General features: G+C 41.3%; 1 protein-coding gene across 2 annotated transcripts in view; it reads left to right on the top strand.

Annotated features, from left to right (window-relative positions):
* Window positions 1-700: 700 nt before the first annotated feature.
* The window catches only part of LOC106749812 (methyl-CpG-binding domain protein 6-like), a 38,880-nt gene continuing 20,940 nt past the window's right edge, over window positions 701-18,640 (top strand). Inside the window, exons 1-2 of one of the 2 annotated variants that reach the window (XM_014629663.1) lie at window positions 701-971; window positions 1,992-2,088. In XM_014629663.1, coding sequence (XP_014485149.1) covers window positions 952-971; window positions 1,992-2,088 — 117 coding nt within the window. In that variant the 5' untranslated portion in view covers window positions 701-951. Of the gene's footprint in view, window positions 972-1,991; window positions 2,089-2,947; window positions 3,055-18,640 lie in introns of those variants that run through there. The other variant, XM_014629664.1, reaches the window with a different exon arrangement.

Genomic DNA, 18,640 nt, shown 5'->3' with positions numbered 1-18,640 from the left:
TATCATCTCCGTATACAATACACCATTCAAATCCGACAATTCGATATGCTTTGCTTACTACAATATATGCGCGCGGCTACGTTTTCCTTTTCAACATGCAAATACTCGTACGTCGTGGGACAGACGTTTATGCTCAACGGCGGTAACATAAAGTGGAGTAAGGGTAAGATTTTACAACGAGCCCCGGTAAGAGTGATTTACACCTCGGAAAAACTGCACGACGTTTACGATAGCTACTCACGAATTATTTATAGCGTCTGGCGGTGGCAGGGTGAACTTCGCGAGATATATTTTTCTTCGTTTTCCTGTGAAGAGATCGCCGACGCGTCGTGACGAAGTAGATATCGTTGGCATATTTTCATTGAAACACTCGGTTATATCCATTAAGTCAGAGGCACGACAGAAACCGTGTGACTAACAAAAGTGGAGTCGCCAACGCCTGAGAATACGCCTGAAATCGTTTTTTGAATAAAATCGATAAAGGGAATCGTTGATGCAATTTTTCCATTTATCTAGAAGTATTAAGCATTTTGTAAGGTGTTACTACAATTGACTGCTGTGTGTTTTGAATATATCTCTAATATTCATGTGTGTGTTTTCTTTTTTTATCAATTTATAACTGTTTTGATGTTATTTATAATTGTTTCTTTAAAAAATCGTGTATTATATGTGGGTAATGAAAATTACAAACGGTATATTGAGCGTCCCTTCCTCTCTTAATGAAAGATTCTCTTAATTAAGTGAATCGGGGTTAAAATTTGCCGCGCCTATTCTTCAATTTGGCAATCTGCGAGATTCACGCACGCGCTAAGAGCTCACAATTCCACTATTAGGATCTTTAGACCTTCTATGCTCTAGCTGGCGGGCATAAGGTGTATTTAAATAAAATTACTCGTTTCTAACGTGCGAGAAACCGCTGCGCTCAGTGGCTCGGTGTGAAGTGGTGTCAATATGTCAACGCCGAAAACTCTGTAAGTACCTTTAAACGATTTCTCTCGCGATAAATACTTCCGTGATTGTACAATATTTAAAAATTTGCAAATTTACTCACAGCAGACATACGACGGATTCTTTTGTCTCTCGACTTTGTTTATCCTGCTTTTATTTATAGTTTTCCTCTTACATTTACAGGCACACTTAACGAAAGACTAATAGCTTAGGATAAATTCTAAAGCGTCGTTTGCATGTTCTCTCCAACGTAACACGTTATATAGCCAATTTAATCCCAATGTTCAGCCCTACGCATCAGAACTCCTCTCTCAGTGATTAAACGAAGAAGTATTACGATCATCCGACCTTACTTTATGTATGTCCGTATTGCACCGCGTTTTATTTCGCGATACGTATAACGAGTTAATGGCAACTTTATGCGCGACTCCGATGACATTTACTACTGCTCTATTCCCGCTCCGCTCGCGTAACAGCGGCCCGTATTATCGTATTGTTTCCTGAGGCACTCTTCATTGTTCTTCCATTACGGAAATCGAGCTCCGGGCTCCGAGTTTAGAATTTATCGTGCGGTACGTACCGTCGTGCGCCGTGTATGGTATACATTTCGGAAATTTGGATTTTTGCCTATTTCCGCTCTAATTCGGCTGTCGGACATATGGGTTTCTGGCACGTGTCCATCTCCCGCTATATTTTCTGGAACAACTCGCCGCTTCGTGACTACGTTACTATCAAGATTTGGCGATCGAATTCGAATTTCAAATTAATCCCAAGCCGCCGGCTAATACTTGCATTTTCGTTATACGCTAATGACGCCGATTCCTCTCGCAGAGGCAACCTGTCAACTTCAACTCTGGTTTATACGATTCGAAAGTGTAAAAAGTAGCGCTAATGCGAGTCGTTATATTCGCGAGCTGCTACATTTAACGTTAAATGTACAGTGATAATCGTTGCGCGTTCTGTTATACACTAGAAAAATTCTCCCTCCCGCGAATGTTCTTGTTGTAATTAACCGCTCGTGCTTTTTGCTGATATCGATTTAGGTACGTCGGCAACTTGGATCATGCAGTATCCGAGGACCTGTTGTGTGCTCTGTTCTCTCACATCGGCACCGTTACGAGTTGCAAGATCATCAGAGAGGTAAGACGTTATCGTCTTTTCCGCATTCTCGCGTTTCGCAAATCGCTTATCACCATCGCGTAATTGAATACAGAAACGTTGCAGTTTCCAATAAAATTCAAAGAAACATCGAGCAACACGATGTTCTTATAAACACCGCGTTACAGATACTCTCGCGGTACGATCGATACTGTATTTTTTTTCTTTTACTTAAGCTGACATAATCGATCAGTTCGAAGTTACGCCTTCCGTGAATAATTGTGGTAATTTATATATGTTATTATGTCGGAACGCGAGACGAGCCAGTTTCTCTCTCATGGCCTGTGTACGCCACCCTCAAAGATCGTATCGTTTGCACGGAAACCCGCATTAAGACAGAAATTTCTGTCGTTTATCGATAGTGGTATGTGAACGTACGTCTTACTCGGCGCAAGCTGCATTAATAGTCACTTGAGCGTGATTTTAATTGCTCGATGACGGTTACTTGGTTAGTGCAGTTATTATTAATTAATTAACGGTTAATTAATTATCGAGAAACCACAACGATAAGGATTGATCAATTTCTCGCAAGTTGTCGCAACGGTATTCTCCATGCTTCGAATTTTAACCCACGAATATTCCGCTTTCTCTTTTATTATTCAAAATTGCTATTCGACATTACATATGCGCATTTAAAGCTCGCTAGTGTCAAATTAAAATACCGTCCGTCAATGACAGTATTAGCAAATAAGTATAACCCGAGACACAAATTGTCAGAGGAATGCGTGAACGTAATCGGTGAAGGGTCAGTCATCCTTGAACAAAAGTAGGAATCGCGACCCGACGAAACGTGCGGATATTGACGGGCGGCCTCACTCAAGGGAACGCTAATGTTTCGCAGAAGCGTACGCGCTTACGTGAGTGCATGCGAAAACAACGGCCGGACCCCACGAGCGTAATTGCGAAACGAACGAACGTGGCAGACGCGCGGGGCAACCAAACACCGAGGTTTGTACACTTTTCTCCTTGATTCTCGCAAGATCTAGCCTCTCTCGCTTATTTCTGCCCGCCTTTCTCTCCACTTCGGCTCGTTATATATTATTTTCCTTCCATACCGGAGGGTTGCATGCACCACGAGATATACGCCGGTTGCACGGTGCAGTTTCGTGCGACGTAACACTTGTACATCATCCACCTTCGTGTATACGTCACACAAAGTTCCTTTTTTTCCCTCATCGGCACTGTTCTTCCCTTGTTTCCTACCAGCCCGCCTCTTCTTTTTTCTTCCTTCGCTAAGCACCAAGTATATAAGCGATACGCCGCCTATCACGGAAGATATTATGTGGCGCGGAAAGTAATATTATCAAGGTACCGTCAGTCTCGTTTTCTCGCGCGTATTCGCAATTAGAAACGGAGCGATTTACAAAGGATGCGTGTATAACGGGAATTAAAATATTTAAACTTCGTTCTCCATTTTGCATATGCGTTATGATACGGAGTCTCCTTTCAAGTAATATAAAAACGTCCTTTTAGCATATCTCGCGTATCTTTCGTGATACAATTTTGCTTATCGTAAACTTTGTGTTATTGTGCAGCGATGATTTTGCACATTTTTATTGTTTACGTCTATTTCTCTCTCTCTCTCTCTCTCTCTCTCTCTCTCTCTCTCTCTCTCTCTCTCTCTGTCAATATTGACATGCGGAATAAAAAAATTTAATCAGAAGATGCAGATGAGAAGTTTGCAGGCAATCTTTCTCAATTGAATAAATAAATATTGCCAGTAAAAACAAGTTATTGATTTTTCCGACTCCAAAAGAACGATCGTCATCGTTAAATATTGAAAAAATTGATGCGATTTCTTATTTTCCTGCCGATACGAAACGCCAGCACAAATATTGATCTTATGACTGCGGGACGAAACATGAGATTGTCAAAGTAACGTATCAAGGAGATTGGTGCTCAAACGATCGTATTTTGGACCCTAGTAAGATGATAATACAACAACATTGTAACAATTTATTGACGTGATGGATATGACGCAATTGCAAATCAATCGTGTTTTCAATATAGAAAATAATTTCTTTTGCTTTATGTAATTACGTACGGTAACCAAAATACCGTTCAATTTACCGAAAGTCATTATAGTTATTTTAATTATATTTTTCGAGGAAGTCACTATAGATGAACGCGTGTTACGAGATTCTCATAGTTAAATCATGCGCAACAACTAAAATTATGATGCAGCTACATTGTATCTGAGCGGTATGATTAAGTAAGCCTCAATTAGACGGTAAAATTTTAGCGACTAGTGTCCTGGAAGCTTTCTACTACTGAGCGCAAAACAATTTCGCTTCCTGATTTACGTCACGAGAAGCAGGAAGGATATGAGCTTTCACTTTCCTTTACGTGGTCGCTCATAACACTATGCTAATTGCTGTATTGTCAATGAGAAATGAATACCGGATTGTTCACTTTCGTTTTACCGAGCGAAATACCGATGCGCTTATCCGGGCACCGTAACGTGACACTTAACATGAACAGAACGCGTTTTTCTCATTTTCCTCTTCAATTTGGTCGAATGGTGAATGGTGTCGCGCGCACCTGTCACGATCTGTCAAGTAAAAGCGCGGTATCTTCCCGATACCATTGATAGCGACGTGAATTCATGCTTCGAAGGCGCAAAAGTCTGTTTAAAATACATTTGATGACAAGTACTATGAAATATAATGCATCATATTTGTAAGCTATCGCACAAAGAAGTCAACACGCATCACCCGGAAACAAAATTTGTTTCCACATTATCGCGAAATATCGCTCGATACAACATACAACATCCCGCGCACTTTATTAATAAGTAACATAGCATAGGTCTATGAGAGCACAGGAGGATAGTGCAAAATAAATAAAAAATTAGTTCTTTAAATACTGGAATCTATATTTAAATAAATATTTGATTCTGAGTAAGCCGCCTATGTTTAATTTCTAATTAATTAATTAATTAAAGGGACGTTTCCTCGCGATATTTTTATGCGGGGAAACGACACTATTTTTATTGAATATGTCAACATAGACCTCGTCTATACGACGAAAACAGGATTTTCCACTTTCATAATAAAGCGTGTGTTATTTAAGTATGTAATTGTATTACGCACTTTAATTACTTAATTTACGTAACGAACCATCCTCTTTTCCAAAGAGTTTCTGCTCCGTTTCTCAGTGACGACGACTTGATATTTATGAAGCTTGGTGTATTATTATTGCAAGATAGCGTTTTGTGTTATCGCGAGTTCTTTAATAGGCCTTAATAGTTATGAGGGGAAGTCCGTGCGATGAAATAAAATATAGTGGTAAATATAGTACGGGAAATAAGGTGGAAACACGCAACAATGAAAGATGCGAGGAGCGGCTATGTAAAAACAGGTGAGTGAAGAGTCATATTTATTTTAATAACACTTCATAATTCCCAAACATATTTCTAATTAAACTAATATTGCTTCCTTAATACGTTCTAATAACACTATATAATATTATACTTCGCACGAAACGCTGCTATTAAATATTACATCCTTTTACTTGAAGTAAATGTAAAAGTTCCGGAATATGTGGCGTCATCATATCGGATGGACAAGAGAGTGGCCCATTTCCCGCTCGAGTTATTAAAATTATTATGCAGTCGGCTGCTCGCGACATTGAATCGCCATCGTTTCCCATGACGACGCCGTCGTCGCCGGTATCGTTTGGATAGTTAATGTGTATCAATATTTTACGTATTCCACGTAAGAGCGCGGTAGGTATTTGCGTTTATTAGCTATAAACCCCCTGCAGGTGGGTTTCGCCGACGGATTTATGGGCCGCGCACTTCCCGCGAAAGTGCCGGTCGAGAGACGAAAGGTTTTGTGCATTATGTGTTGTAGTGGAAAAGTGCTGAACGTGCGCTCACATCCGACACGGATCCGACTTTGCGTACGTTATTATTCGGCATTCACATGAAATGACCGCTGAAACCCGTTATCGTCATTCCATATCGTGACGCTTAACTCTGTAAATCGTTTCGCGGGAAGAGCGCGCGCTCGATCATTATCGACTCACGCGTATCAAATTGCAAGAAGATCTGTTTCTTTTTTCGGGTCAGATATATGAAAACAGCGAGCTTTAATTTCGTTTAGTCCGATGTCCTCAGGTTTTCACCAATATTGCCTTCATCAGCGAGATTTTCTCTTGTATGTTTTTACTCTCCTAGTTTTTTTAGTCGTGCCTTCCCGCTGAGAGAAACGCGAGAAATATTCTACGAGTGAGTTCTAGCGGGATATTTGGAACAGGCTCCGTTCGAGCAGTCTCCTTAATTGAATTTAACTAGACGGAATACTCAGGTGGATCCTTTCATTGTAGGACGCGGCAGCTGATGCAACTAACGCTACTCCACCTCGTTATTTCTGACGCTGCATCCCGCTATCCCGTTAATTTACACGCAGCTAAATGAGAGGTGTATTCGGACGTGCGATATGAGCGATGCTAGGTTGGTGCATACACCTGTAACAACTACGTGTAATATTATTCATGAAAATTCCCACGCAAAGAAACAACGATGCTAACCATAAGGCACTAGTTGCGTTTGACTATCATGACGAGTGAAGAAAGCCAAGACTATCGCCAGGTGCAATTTTAATCTATCGCATTATTAAAATAAGATATAAAACGCGGATAGTAATTTAGAAAAATATATTATCCCCTACGAAGAAAAAAATGATTTCTTGGCAGAAAATATAGCTGTTGCTGATAAAATATTTATTATATTCAATAAAAATATGTTAAAAAAAACATGATAACTATATTTACATTAACGGTCGTAAATATACATTTCTCTGATATCAGTTTGTTCAAAGCGACGCCGATGCATTCTCATCTCTCACCAAATTTGATATATGCGGCTAAAATTGACATTGTACGCCGCTCAGCGTTTCGTGCAGGATGCAGAAAAGATCGTTCATCATTCTGCATAGCGTGCAGTCGGGTCCAGAGAACATGGAAAATGTCACAGGAAGCGGATTCTGAGAATACTTTCAAACTTTTCTGTACGGCGCTGGCAAAAACGCAAAGTGCGGCTGCTTTCGGCACAATTGATCGTTGTGTAACGTGAGTTCTCTTGTACGCATAAATATGACAACGATATGGAAATTTTACTTAATGCTAGACAGAAACTTCCAAGAATTTCATTTATCAAAGTTTCAAAGAAGTTTGCAAAGTCTGCGACAAATTTTGTTTGCAATAACGTTATTTTGTAAAATCGGACGAATAATGTGATTCAAAGCCATCGAATTGTCGCTAAATGAGATAAGACAAAGAATGGTACAAGGCGATCTTTATAAAATCGTATACTGAATAGGGATAAAAAGAAATATATACAAAGAACGATACTCATAATTCACACGTACAAACGCGATCAATTTCTTTTTGATTTACACAAAGGATTGTACAGCATGCGGCAATGAAACAGTCTGCCTCTTGCCGCGGGAAAATGTATTGTTCTATGTGATACATGTCCTGCGGGAAACTCATCTGCACGTGTTTGCAAGCATATTTAGGAACGTGTTGCTTTGTGAAAACAATGGAAACTCGTCATGCTACTTTTGACGCGTGTACCTCTATCAAAGTTATCATTCAAGAGAGAACAGGCAATTAAAATCAAGTTTATAAATTTATAATAATCAAATGGTTCTTTTTTCAATTTTTTTTGAGTGATAATGTAATCATTAGGCAACAACGTTTGATTATTATAAATTTATATATATTACAGTAAATATACTTATCACGCTTGAATAATTGCGACTCTAAATTGCCTTTTCTTCCTTGTTTGTTGAATAGAGAGCTTTCATAATTTTGACAAAGTTATCAATCTTTTTCTTTAGTGTTCTTACATCCTTCGGCTGCATCAACATGTACAAAATATCACTTCGAGTCATACACTTGTGTTACTTATATTGAATTACATTATATATCAATTCATCTGGATGATCATATCATCGTGGCTCTGCCGCAAGCTTTGATTGTACTAACTGGATTATAATATCTCAGATAAACATTTAAGAGATTACGATACCACGATGTGTCACGGGTATCTTCGGGACGTTTCGAGTCACCTCAGGCGACGTGTTCGACCAACGAAGACACACGCCAACGATTACCCCCGGCATGTATATATATATCGGCATTTTCATTCTGCCGAATATTCGACATATTACGGGGGGGCACGGGGAGGGCATACTCGCGCCCGCTCGACATACTAACTAGGCGAGATCGCAGTTAAACAGACGTCGCACGTATTCGCGGCGTGGTGTAAAGTCCGCCTGTAATTCGAATTAATAGAACTGTGCGCCTTCGCCGCCGCCTCCGCCACCACTGCCGCCGCCTCGGAGTTAAAGGCAGCCTATTCCCGGGAAGCTCCGGCGCATTCGAGCAAACGAGCCGCGACAGTCGAGCGAAATGCAATTTCGAGGACGAGCGGTGGTATGCCGGGGGTTGAAGAGAGAGCATGGGAGGGGGTGGTTTAAGAAGGAGATGAGAAGGGGTGAGGATCAGTGTGCCGCTTCGAGAGCTGCTCGATACATAGTACGCGGGGTAACGAGAATTTTATGCGAAAGCACACCCCCCACCATTCGCTCTCTCTCTCTCTTTTGGTCCCTCTTGCAACCCTTCCTAGCTTCCTTCCCTCCTTTTCTTTCTCTTTTCCTTTGCTTTTCATTCGCTTTTTCTTCCTTCCTTCCTTACATCCGTCCTTCCTATCCTTCTTTCTTCGTCCGCATACATCCCTCTTGCTAGTCGTCTTCCGCCTCTTGCGAGAAGAATCGCAATACGGAATGTGTACCTTGTGGATAACGGTAAGGGGAAGCGGAGAGAGAGTATATGTCTCCAATTTTCTAAGTAACTTCTGTCCCGGGCACCGAGCCCGCTGCATTTTCACGTGCAGACGTGTACTTCGCGGAGGAGCGAGGAGGGTTGAGCAGCGCGTGTACACGTGTGCCCATCTGCGGGGGCACACGCACAGCCTGTGACCACGGAATGCAGAATACGAGAGAAGTAGTCTGCGCTTTATTGCCGGTTCTGATTTAAGAGAATGTATCCGATGTTCCGGCGAATATCTGCCAACCGAGGCACCGTATACGAGCTCCGTGTGCTATTATCTTGTAAGCGATGGGCAGCCACCACAAATTTTTTGTTCAATCGATGTTACCTAACAGTAGATAAATGACAATTGAATGGTCGCTGAAAATTTTTGCAGGTAAACTCATACACTCATACTTCATGAAGTCATATTTGACTTTATCTGCCGGATTCGTACAAAGTTTAAATATCGGATGATAAAAATATGAGAGTCAGGTTTGAATTCTGAATTTAAGAATTGAAATATGATTGGGTCATTATAGCGAATAGTGTAATATATATATATTTAGGCTATATAGAAACTAATTAAATTATTATTCTTCCTTTACTCTTTATCAGGCAAACGAATTCAAGTTTTATTCCCGATTAATGTAAATGAATAATGCGCTTTCCTCCACTTTAAAGACGGAACATTCACAGGAAACCCTTTGAAATGTTTAATCTCTTAATAAAGGCAAAGAATCAGAGCAGTTCGTCGTTATTTATACGAGCGAGTCAAGTGGATTCGATTCTTGTGGATTTCCATCACTACTCGCACGTGCAAGGTCGACACGCTGATGGCGTATATCTGCGTTTTTCTTGGTCGAACGGAGGTATGTGTACTTTGGGCACGTAGAAAGTCAAACTGGCTAGTAAGTTGAGAGCCGGTGCCACGATTTTGGCGAATTTCCAAGGAGGCGAGTCTCTTCCTTGTCGGCTTCGCTCCGTGAACGACGACTGGGTTGTCGTGGAATCTCCGCGGGTGACAGCGGTTAAGGCTCGATCGCGAATGAAGGACGCGATGATAAAATAGTGAAATATAGATTTTCCTGGCTTCTCGCTGTCTCAAAACAGGAAAGATTAATCGTTCGCGTGAGGAAGCTCAGCTCGTACAGATACCAAATTCGACGGGGTATTAAATTATTAATAATTTAATCGTAAAGTGTTGTTTTGATTGTCAAACAGCTTAAGATAATTCATTAAGTTAATCACAAGCTATCATGTTATTCCTAGATGGAATGATTTTCATTTTCCAAGACTCGCGCACGCAATATATAGAAGAATATCTACTTGTGAATATCGTAGTAGTTATTGCATGTTTATGGAAGAAATTTCATTATAACGCTAAAGGGAAGTAGATCACCGTTGCTAGAGGGATCATGCGTGCCGCCTGACCTGTCCGAGCAGCAGCACAAAGCACGCCTACGTAAGGCTTGGATTTCCATCCCGGGCAATTATTCTGGTAATTAACGTCGACGGGTCATAAGGGTAGCGCGCGGCCGAAAGGGCCGGGGTCGCGTCTGAGTTTATTACAAAGATATACGGCAACCGGAGACTCTCACACTCGTTCGCGTTTTGTATGTGCGCGATATATACTTTCACGCTTCCGGCGGCCACCCGGAGAATTTCAACTATTTCCGCGGATGATGCACGCTCCTGAAACTGTCCCGCTCGTTTGTGAACCACCGTTACGGACAAACATGCGACTTAATAATGGGTGCGTTACGCGTGATATACGCGCGTCTCGGACACAATGCGCTAATTCATTTGGTAATTGCTCAAACGCCTGTGAAATGTGCGAACGTCCCTTCTCGGCGCAGTCTTTTTAGCTTTGTTACCGTTTCCTCCGACTAATTTGGTATCATTTCTTGTTATTTTTCTCTCATTTAGATAAAAACGCGTATGACGATAAAGCAGCAAATTGATATCGAGTGGGGGAACATGATGTCGAATCGAATGAAATCTCGCCGACGAGTGCGAGAAGAATCGTTGGCGTCTTGTTGGGAGTAGCAGCGGCTGTTGAGCGGTTAAACCGATGCGCGATATAACGATAAATCAGGCGAACGGAAAACTAAGAGGTAAAATAGAAAAAGCTCGTAGAGTAGATTTGGAGACGGGCCAGAGTAACGTGCAGTCACTAGGTAACTCAGCGGCCTTTTGTGGCCTTCGCGGTTGCCTCTCCCATCTTTCCCCACTTTCTTCCGCTTCCTTCGGTTTTCTTACCGCCGCGCGTTTCCACGCCTCATACAGTTTTCCGGTCTACACTGGATACTCCCTTTCCTCCGACGCCGTACGCCAGCAGCCAACTGGATCTACGTGTATATAGTTAGCGACGATTCGCGCCGTAAATCACGCGACAGCAAATAGTTCATAAATAATAGTCGTCGTCTTCGCGGCATTTTAACTCGAGCTTGCGACCCTCCGTCTGAGTGCCTTGTTCCACTTTCGTTCGCTCTTTGCTTCGCGCGACACTTCTTCTATTTTCTTGTAAATTCCCGCGTCTCTTCGCGCGGATATCGCGACGTTTGATTTTATCCCGGCGAACGCTGTGTGACGCTCCTCGTGGAAAGTTGACGTTCCTGGGGAATTTCGTCATCCGTAATATAATTATCGCTAATAGGGAAAGTTTACTGTTTACGGAGCAGTCTCACCGAGCAGCGCGATGTATCTCGAAATTTGCCGGACGATCCGATGGTACGCCCGTATGGAAAAAAAATATTGTCACTGCTCGTAGAATTAATTTTCGCGTCTCCTTTCTCTTCGCTCTAACACACGCTACCACACATCCTACTTTTCTGCATTTTCGTTTCCTCCGCTCTCCGCCGTCGAGAACGATTAATGCAAATTTTATTGCCAGGTTCCGCCAGCACGTATCACGGTGCAATAACTTGGTTTGTCGTTGCCGTTTGCAAGCTGTGCGTGCTGACGCGATTAGAATTCATTAATTACGCGTCCCCAATTTTTCACAATTTCCAACTCGACGGATATTTCGGCGCCTGTCGAAAGCGCAAGGTCCTTTATATTCCAACGTTATTCGTTGTGCCGTTTTCTCCTTTGACATAAAAATGCATATAAGGCACTAATTAATTAATTTTTTTAGAATGGCATTGTCGTTAGAATGTCTTTATTCTCATATTAAATCAGTGAGAACTTACGGTGCTGACATTCACGGGTTTATTTCAGATAGAATGTATCGCTTATCTTCGATCAATTTTTAGTCACTCACACGATAAAACGCGTTACAGTTAGATCAAAGACGGTCTACATAATTATGTATCACTCGAGATTTAGACGAGATGGTGAGAGCGAATAGGCGTGACGAATAAAATCCTCGAATGGCTTCCAGAGAAGAACAAGCGTAGAACGTGGCGAGGAAGAAGCGTAGAGATCGAGGATAATCGAAAAGGAGGCCGCCACGAAAGTTCAGGTACCGGCGATCGAGAGTCAGGTTTGGGCCATCGACTTTCTTTTCGTGTTCCAAAACAGGTTTCGTTCGACGAAGGGTGTTTGACCTTGAGCGCTCCGACCATGATCCAGAAACGGGCACAGCTTCCTCCTTCGATCGAATTGATATCATTTCCATCATTCTCGCTGATGATCGGTCCTTCTCTTTAATGTTACCGCGTCAATAATTTACCAAGGATTATTACAGCGCTCGCTTGGGTTACTCTTAATGAAAATAATATTGCAGGAATCATGCGCCGATCGTTAATATAATATATTTTTGTGGCACCATGATAGCGTAATTATAGTTAATTGCAGAGAAATGATGACAATACGGAGAAATGTTATTACGAACACTTCGCCATGTAATCTTGCTCTAATATGGTCTTATTAGGGTCTATTATAATATATTTTCGTGGGCAGAGTTTGAGCGCGTGCAACCCATATTCACAATTTAACGTATTTTACACGTTAAGTTTGCGAATTCTGCCTCACTAAAATGTAATCTCTTACCTTACAACTTTCACTGCTCGTTCCACTTACTTTTGACATCCTAGGCCTGCATAAATTTCCGAGTTTGCGAATCCATTTTGCAAACTTTCTACATAAAGAATATGCTGTTTTATCAGCATAATTAGTTAAATTATTAATCTCATTTTTGAAAACAAACTTTCAGCTGTTCTCCAGCAAGGTGAAATACATAAATATAAATTCCACAATGCTTCGTTCACATTTTATGATGGCTGTTTTAACATCCCCCGAATTTAATTCGCCAAATTCTTCGTGGATTCGTCTGAAATTGCGAAACTGTCGATACCTTCCGGCGTTCTTCCCGAGAATATTTATACTGATTAAAAAATTCGTAGATAAAAGAATGAACGCAAGAGAGAAACGTGAGGCAGGTCTTATCGGTTATTATTTTAGGCCATGGACGCGCTGCTTACATAAAAAGCGATTTTAGCCGGCGGGGGCGCGCGGAGAACGATTCGACGGCGGGAAGTGTTTGCCGACATGCCGAATCGATTTCGAATGACAGGAGATCCAGCACTTCGAGCATCAGGGGATCCATCTAAACGGGGATCTTTCGATTTAAAGTCTCCTTCCGACGTCGCGGGATATGGGATACGACAGCGTAGTTTCGCTCCTGTGGAGGTTCCTGTTTCCAGAGGAAAAGGGAGTCGGAGGAGGCCCTTTTCGCCTTTCCTGGAATTTTATCTGTCTGGCGTAGGATACCTCTTCGCCTTAGGTGGGGTATAAGAGGACGGGGCTATAATACCGGCAAGGGTAAGATAAGACAAGACGCGGAGAGGAGTTCGTCCGTCACTGCAGCGAAATTCCGTCCGCAATCTCTGAAGGAATCTTTGGTATCCCAGCAGCCAACGGCTGTACAGCCCTCTCCTGTATACAGCCTTGTTCCTGCCCCGGCATCCCTGTGGCAGCCTCGTGAACTTCGACCGAGACGCGCGAGAGAAGGACCATCGGGATGGACAGAGGAGCGGGAAAAGGAAAAGACAAATGAGGAAACGCGGGGAGCTCTGTCGACCCGGCCGGACGCGAGGAGGAAACTGATAAAGTAATACTTTCATTTTACGACGAGAAAACCGCCCGGGAAAATATGTGCAGCCCGAATGAGAATTCATCCGCGTAGCCGGCTCAGCGCTCCGCCGAGCATCGCCCGTGTGCTTTTCCATCACTTCGAGATGTCGTGTGTTGCGAGCGCCTTCGAAGGCATAACGTAACGTAACGATGAAGCCTTGACCTCTGATGCGACGAGAATGAAGAACTTATCGTCTCAATTAAAATTAATTACTCGCGGAGGAAATCTCTCTTTGTCGGGAAAAGACCGCTCATCTTTCTCTTGATTCACTTCGAGTTCAGGCTTGCGGTAATAATATTGATGATTACTGCGAGATCGTAAAAGTGCAACTTTTGATGATTATTGATTTTATTTGATTAAATAATTTATTTGATTTAAATAATTTCGCGCTGTGGAAGTTGACACAGTTTATGATCTCTTTCCGTTGGAATATACATTTAAAAAGTAACGCGTGCGCTTACCGAGTAATTGATACCGTGCTATTGCCATGTTCGTTTCTTCATTTCCCGTTAACGAAATAATTTATAAATTTTTTGTTGCAAAATATTAGAGACACAACACGCGAGCACTATAATTCGGTGTAGTGATAAATCGAAATATTTTTTAAATATTTATAAATATACAAGTAAGAAGCATTCCCTGTGCGCGTGGCTTCATTCGAATAAATTCGTGCTTAGTAGAAATGAAAAATTATTCGTATTTATTGAACCTCAATGAGAAAAGCCAGCTATGATGGGGATCGTAATATTCGACAAATTAAACAAGACAAGGATCTCTGAGCGTACGTAACGCAAGTTCACAGAGAAATGCCGCTTCGTTTAACACAATTAAATTTCTATCCCCTGACAATTTATTACACAACTAAGCGCTATGAATGCAGCTGTTGTCATTGCGATCGTTAGCAACGACGGCGGCGTCGCATGTCATTACACCTCCGCGCGATAATAGAAAAGTTAACTCATCGCTCATTTTTTTTTTCTTTCAGGAAATCGCCGGCGCTTCATTTGCGTGCAAAGTCGTGAAATTTACATACCACTGCGCTCGAAACAAGGTCACGTGTGACCCCGATGTATGAAAGGAGGCAAGAAAAGTCGATCGAGTACAGTCAGTCGCAGGAAATTGCTAGTTTATAATTATTCATCCTTTCTCTCTTTTTACCGCAACTAACGTTGCAAATATAATCTACAGGACAATCTGTCAATATTCTGATTTCTTTTTAAGATTTAAGATTTAAATATAATGTTCATTTATAATTATTGTATATAATATATTTCATATATCGGCTTAACGTAAAATGCCTCATCGGATTGCTCGGGTCATTGGATATAATAGGAAACGAGAACATCGTATTTGGATATAGTTATAATTTTCCACAATTATCAAATGAATCACGATCGAGAGATGAATTTACGAATGCACGCTTAAATGACGTGTAATTCAAACTACTCGATATGCTGAGCAATTATTTGTTCACTGATCGAATCGATAATATTCACTTTCATCTAGATTACAATAACAACTAGTTGCGACTGATACGCAAGATCAGTCGTTCAGATGAAACGTACGATGATGCATAACATACTTTGCATTTTCGATTTATGTAGAAAGTGGAGCTGTGCCTGCTAGATTCAGATCGCTTCCTTCTACAATCAGTCATGGCGTGACAATCGTCTTTACTTTAAATCACCACTTATTTCTCTCGCAGCACGGGGTAAGCGGATAAGTTTGTATCGAAGTGCGGGTTATAAATAATGAGTAATCAGTATAATAAAGCACGTACTCAGTAATTTATCTTCGGGAGAGAGAAATTCTAATTATCATGGGATCCGTGTGCGAGATAATATTAACATTAAACCGTGATGCTTCATAATAATGCTCTATTTCACATAAACTATTAACATAAACTCGCTTTCATTCTTTAACTACTCGGTTCGTATTTTAGAGTTCATGAATTCACGTGGTAACACCGTTATCCTGCGTTGGGATCCTTTTTTTCAAGAGCGCATTTAATTTTGAAATCACAACATATAAGTTTCCACCGCGTTAAATTAACTTTTAGATAATTTAAGCGTAACCAATATAATGAATCATTTTTTTAAGATATTTTATATAGAAGCGCTGTTATTTTTACTAGCGAGCCGTAATGCGCAACTTACTCCGCATCCTGATTAGAACGTCTTTTCCAAAGTAACCGATTGGCACAGATTTCTAGTTTCTTCTATTTCAGGCCATCGGCTCGCCTCATGTCAATGATTACTTCGAAATTTTCCACGGACGTATTTTCGGCGCGTAACATGTCGATTGCGCGTGACTGGAGTAACAGGCATCCTATCTCTCGACCCGCGAAGCGATGGGAAAAGCGTAGAGCATAATTTAATTTCATTTCAGCTTCCCGACGTGTAGAACGTTGCAATGGCGATTAGCATTATAGTTTCCGGATGGTTACGAACGCTCGCGGACCTTCTTATTTTAAATATTTTCCTTATATGATCAAATTACGTAAACGCCTCAGTTACGTGCAAATACACCGTTTCCCGGGTACTCGACGGTTCAGTAAATACAAAACTTCTGTAAACACGAGATATCGGTTAGGGCGGAGTAAGACGCTTTCTCTGCTCGTCGAGCACCGGGTTTCATGGAATATCTTCTCTTTCCCGAGACGCAACTTCGTACAAAGTAAGTGACTTGTGGTCAAAGGATAATAGCTGACTTTTTACTTTTTTACGAGTTCGAGTGCGTAGCCCAATAAAAGAAAAAGTATTGATCTAAGCCTTGCGAAATATCGCCGTTATTCCATCGCATCCGACTTTATTCGGCTTGCAATTCTGATTACTAAAGCCGCCTATCTTCCTCTTGAAAACCTATGACATAAGACTATTCTAGGAATGTGACTTCGATGGCATTTTGCTCGGTAAATCTAAAGATACTATTGAAGTTATTACGTTTGATTAATTGTGTGGGACTGCAAGTGAAGAAAAATAAGAGGAAACCGTGCGTGCGTGCGTGTTGAAATGAAAATAATCCTTTGAATGAAAGACGCATCATTAAAGTTAGAAAAAAATCGCCATTGAATGTACGATAAAATGCGACGTGTAAAGTCCGAGAAAATAACGATGGCTATTTTCCTTTATCCTAGAAAAGATATCAGCCGATATTTTCCATTTGAAAATCTATAGTGGGGAAATTGAGGAGAACCTGCGTTTAATGAATACGCGGCCGCTTCTAATAATGCCGAATGAATATCTATCATTAGGATATTGTTCGGGCCACTTGCGGCTGATTTTCTCCACTACAACGCTCCCACGCACAAATTTTACTTTTCCCTCCGAGCATCTCCGTTTAGGGCAGTCCATAGCTTTCTAGAGAAATTCCGTCATTGTCATTCTTACGGTTGCACATCTTTGTCCGTCCGTGATAAACTATATTCAGCGGATCGCGCGAACAATTGTTTGCGCAACTCTCCGACGAGCGTTGTGCTTTTGAAGTATTTGCTCGACTTTTCCATTCCTATCTATATAGACTCACAGTCTTTCGCAATTGACCTATTATTTGATCTCATCGATCAACCAATTCCGGAAATATTACGACCGTATGCTTTAAAATGACGAAACACGCTATATTCGTACATTACGCAAACGGATGTCCGGTCTATTTGCATAGACGCAAGGAACAGCAAGGCCTAGAGCGACTTTTTTATTCACTTTATGACACGAACATTGACGGTAAATAAGCATAAACAAAAGCTTATTACGTCGACGCGGATCATTGAACCGAGCGTTTTGTCGTGCGTTGATCTCGTCGTCACAGCGACGCAAACTCGATTTCACGCTCCGTATCATCGAGTATCGGAAGGGTATAGGAATCTGGACTGTCTGGTTACGGTTACGATCAGTTAGGCTTTCGACCACGTGAGACAGCTCGACACCTTGGCCTTCTATACCGTCATCTCGTTACACGGCCGTGACGTTCGTACATCACATTCAAATCGGATTGCAGTGAGGCGGGCGGACTAGCCATTCACCAGCATTTCTCACGACTGATAACGTCTAACAAGACAGAGTCAAGTATTCTCAACGATGCAATGCAAAAGTGTCGTTTCTAAAAAGAGAAACGCGATGTGCCAAGAATACTAAGTCGAACGTTGTGACATCTCTTTAGTTGACAAAGAATATATTCTAGTAAAGTTTTTTTATTAATTAGATTAAAAATAAAAAAAATATAAGAGATCTTATTAAAAGTTGTCGGAGATAATATCTCACTCATGTTGAGTCTCTTTCAATTATTACACTATTATTAATTTAATTTAATAGATAGCGATTCTGAGTGTGTGTAAGTCGGCCAGCGAAGGCCTCGAGGAGTGTGTCAGAAATTTCGCTTCACGAGTGAATGGGCTTTCAGTGGAGAAGAAAGTGGTCCATACTCGAGGCCACCTATGTCTGGATTCCATTTCGGGATTCATAGAAGAATATAAAAACCGGATCTGTTATTCTCCGCAAAGGTCGAACATAATTTACTTGCCAAATCAGAATGTTTGAGCAAATATAACATTCTTTGACGAGTGCAAATTAATTACTTTTAACGTAACCTTCAAACGCATTTCAAAATCAAAGAGAAATCCTATCGTCGTTGTATACA

Source organism: Dinoponera quadriceps, unplaced genomic scaffold (genome assembly GCF_001313825.1).
Source record: "Dinoponera quadriceps isolate SergipeBrazil2010 unplaced genomic scaffold, ASM131382v1 scaffold3289, whole genome shotgun sequence".
NCBI classification, from domain to species: Eukaryota; Metazoa; Arthropoda; class Insecta; order Hymenoptera; family Formicidae; genus Dinoponera; species Dinoponera quadriceps.
The sequence above is the reverse complement of the archived record's forward strand: the minus strand, read 5'-3'. Positions and strand labels throughout refer to the sequence as shown.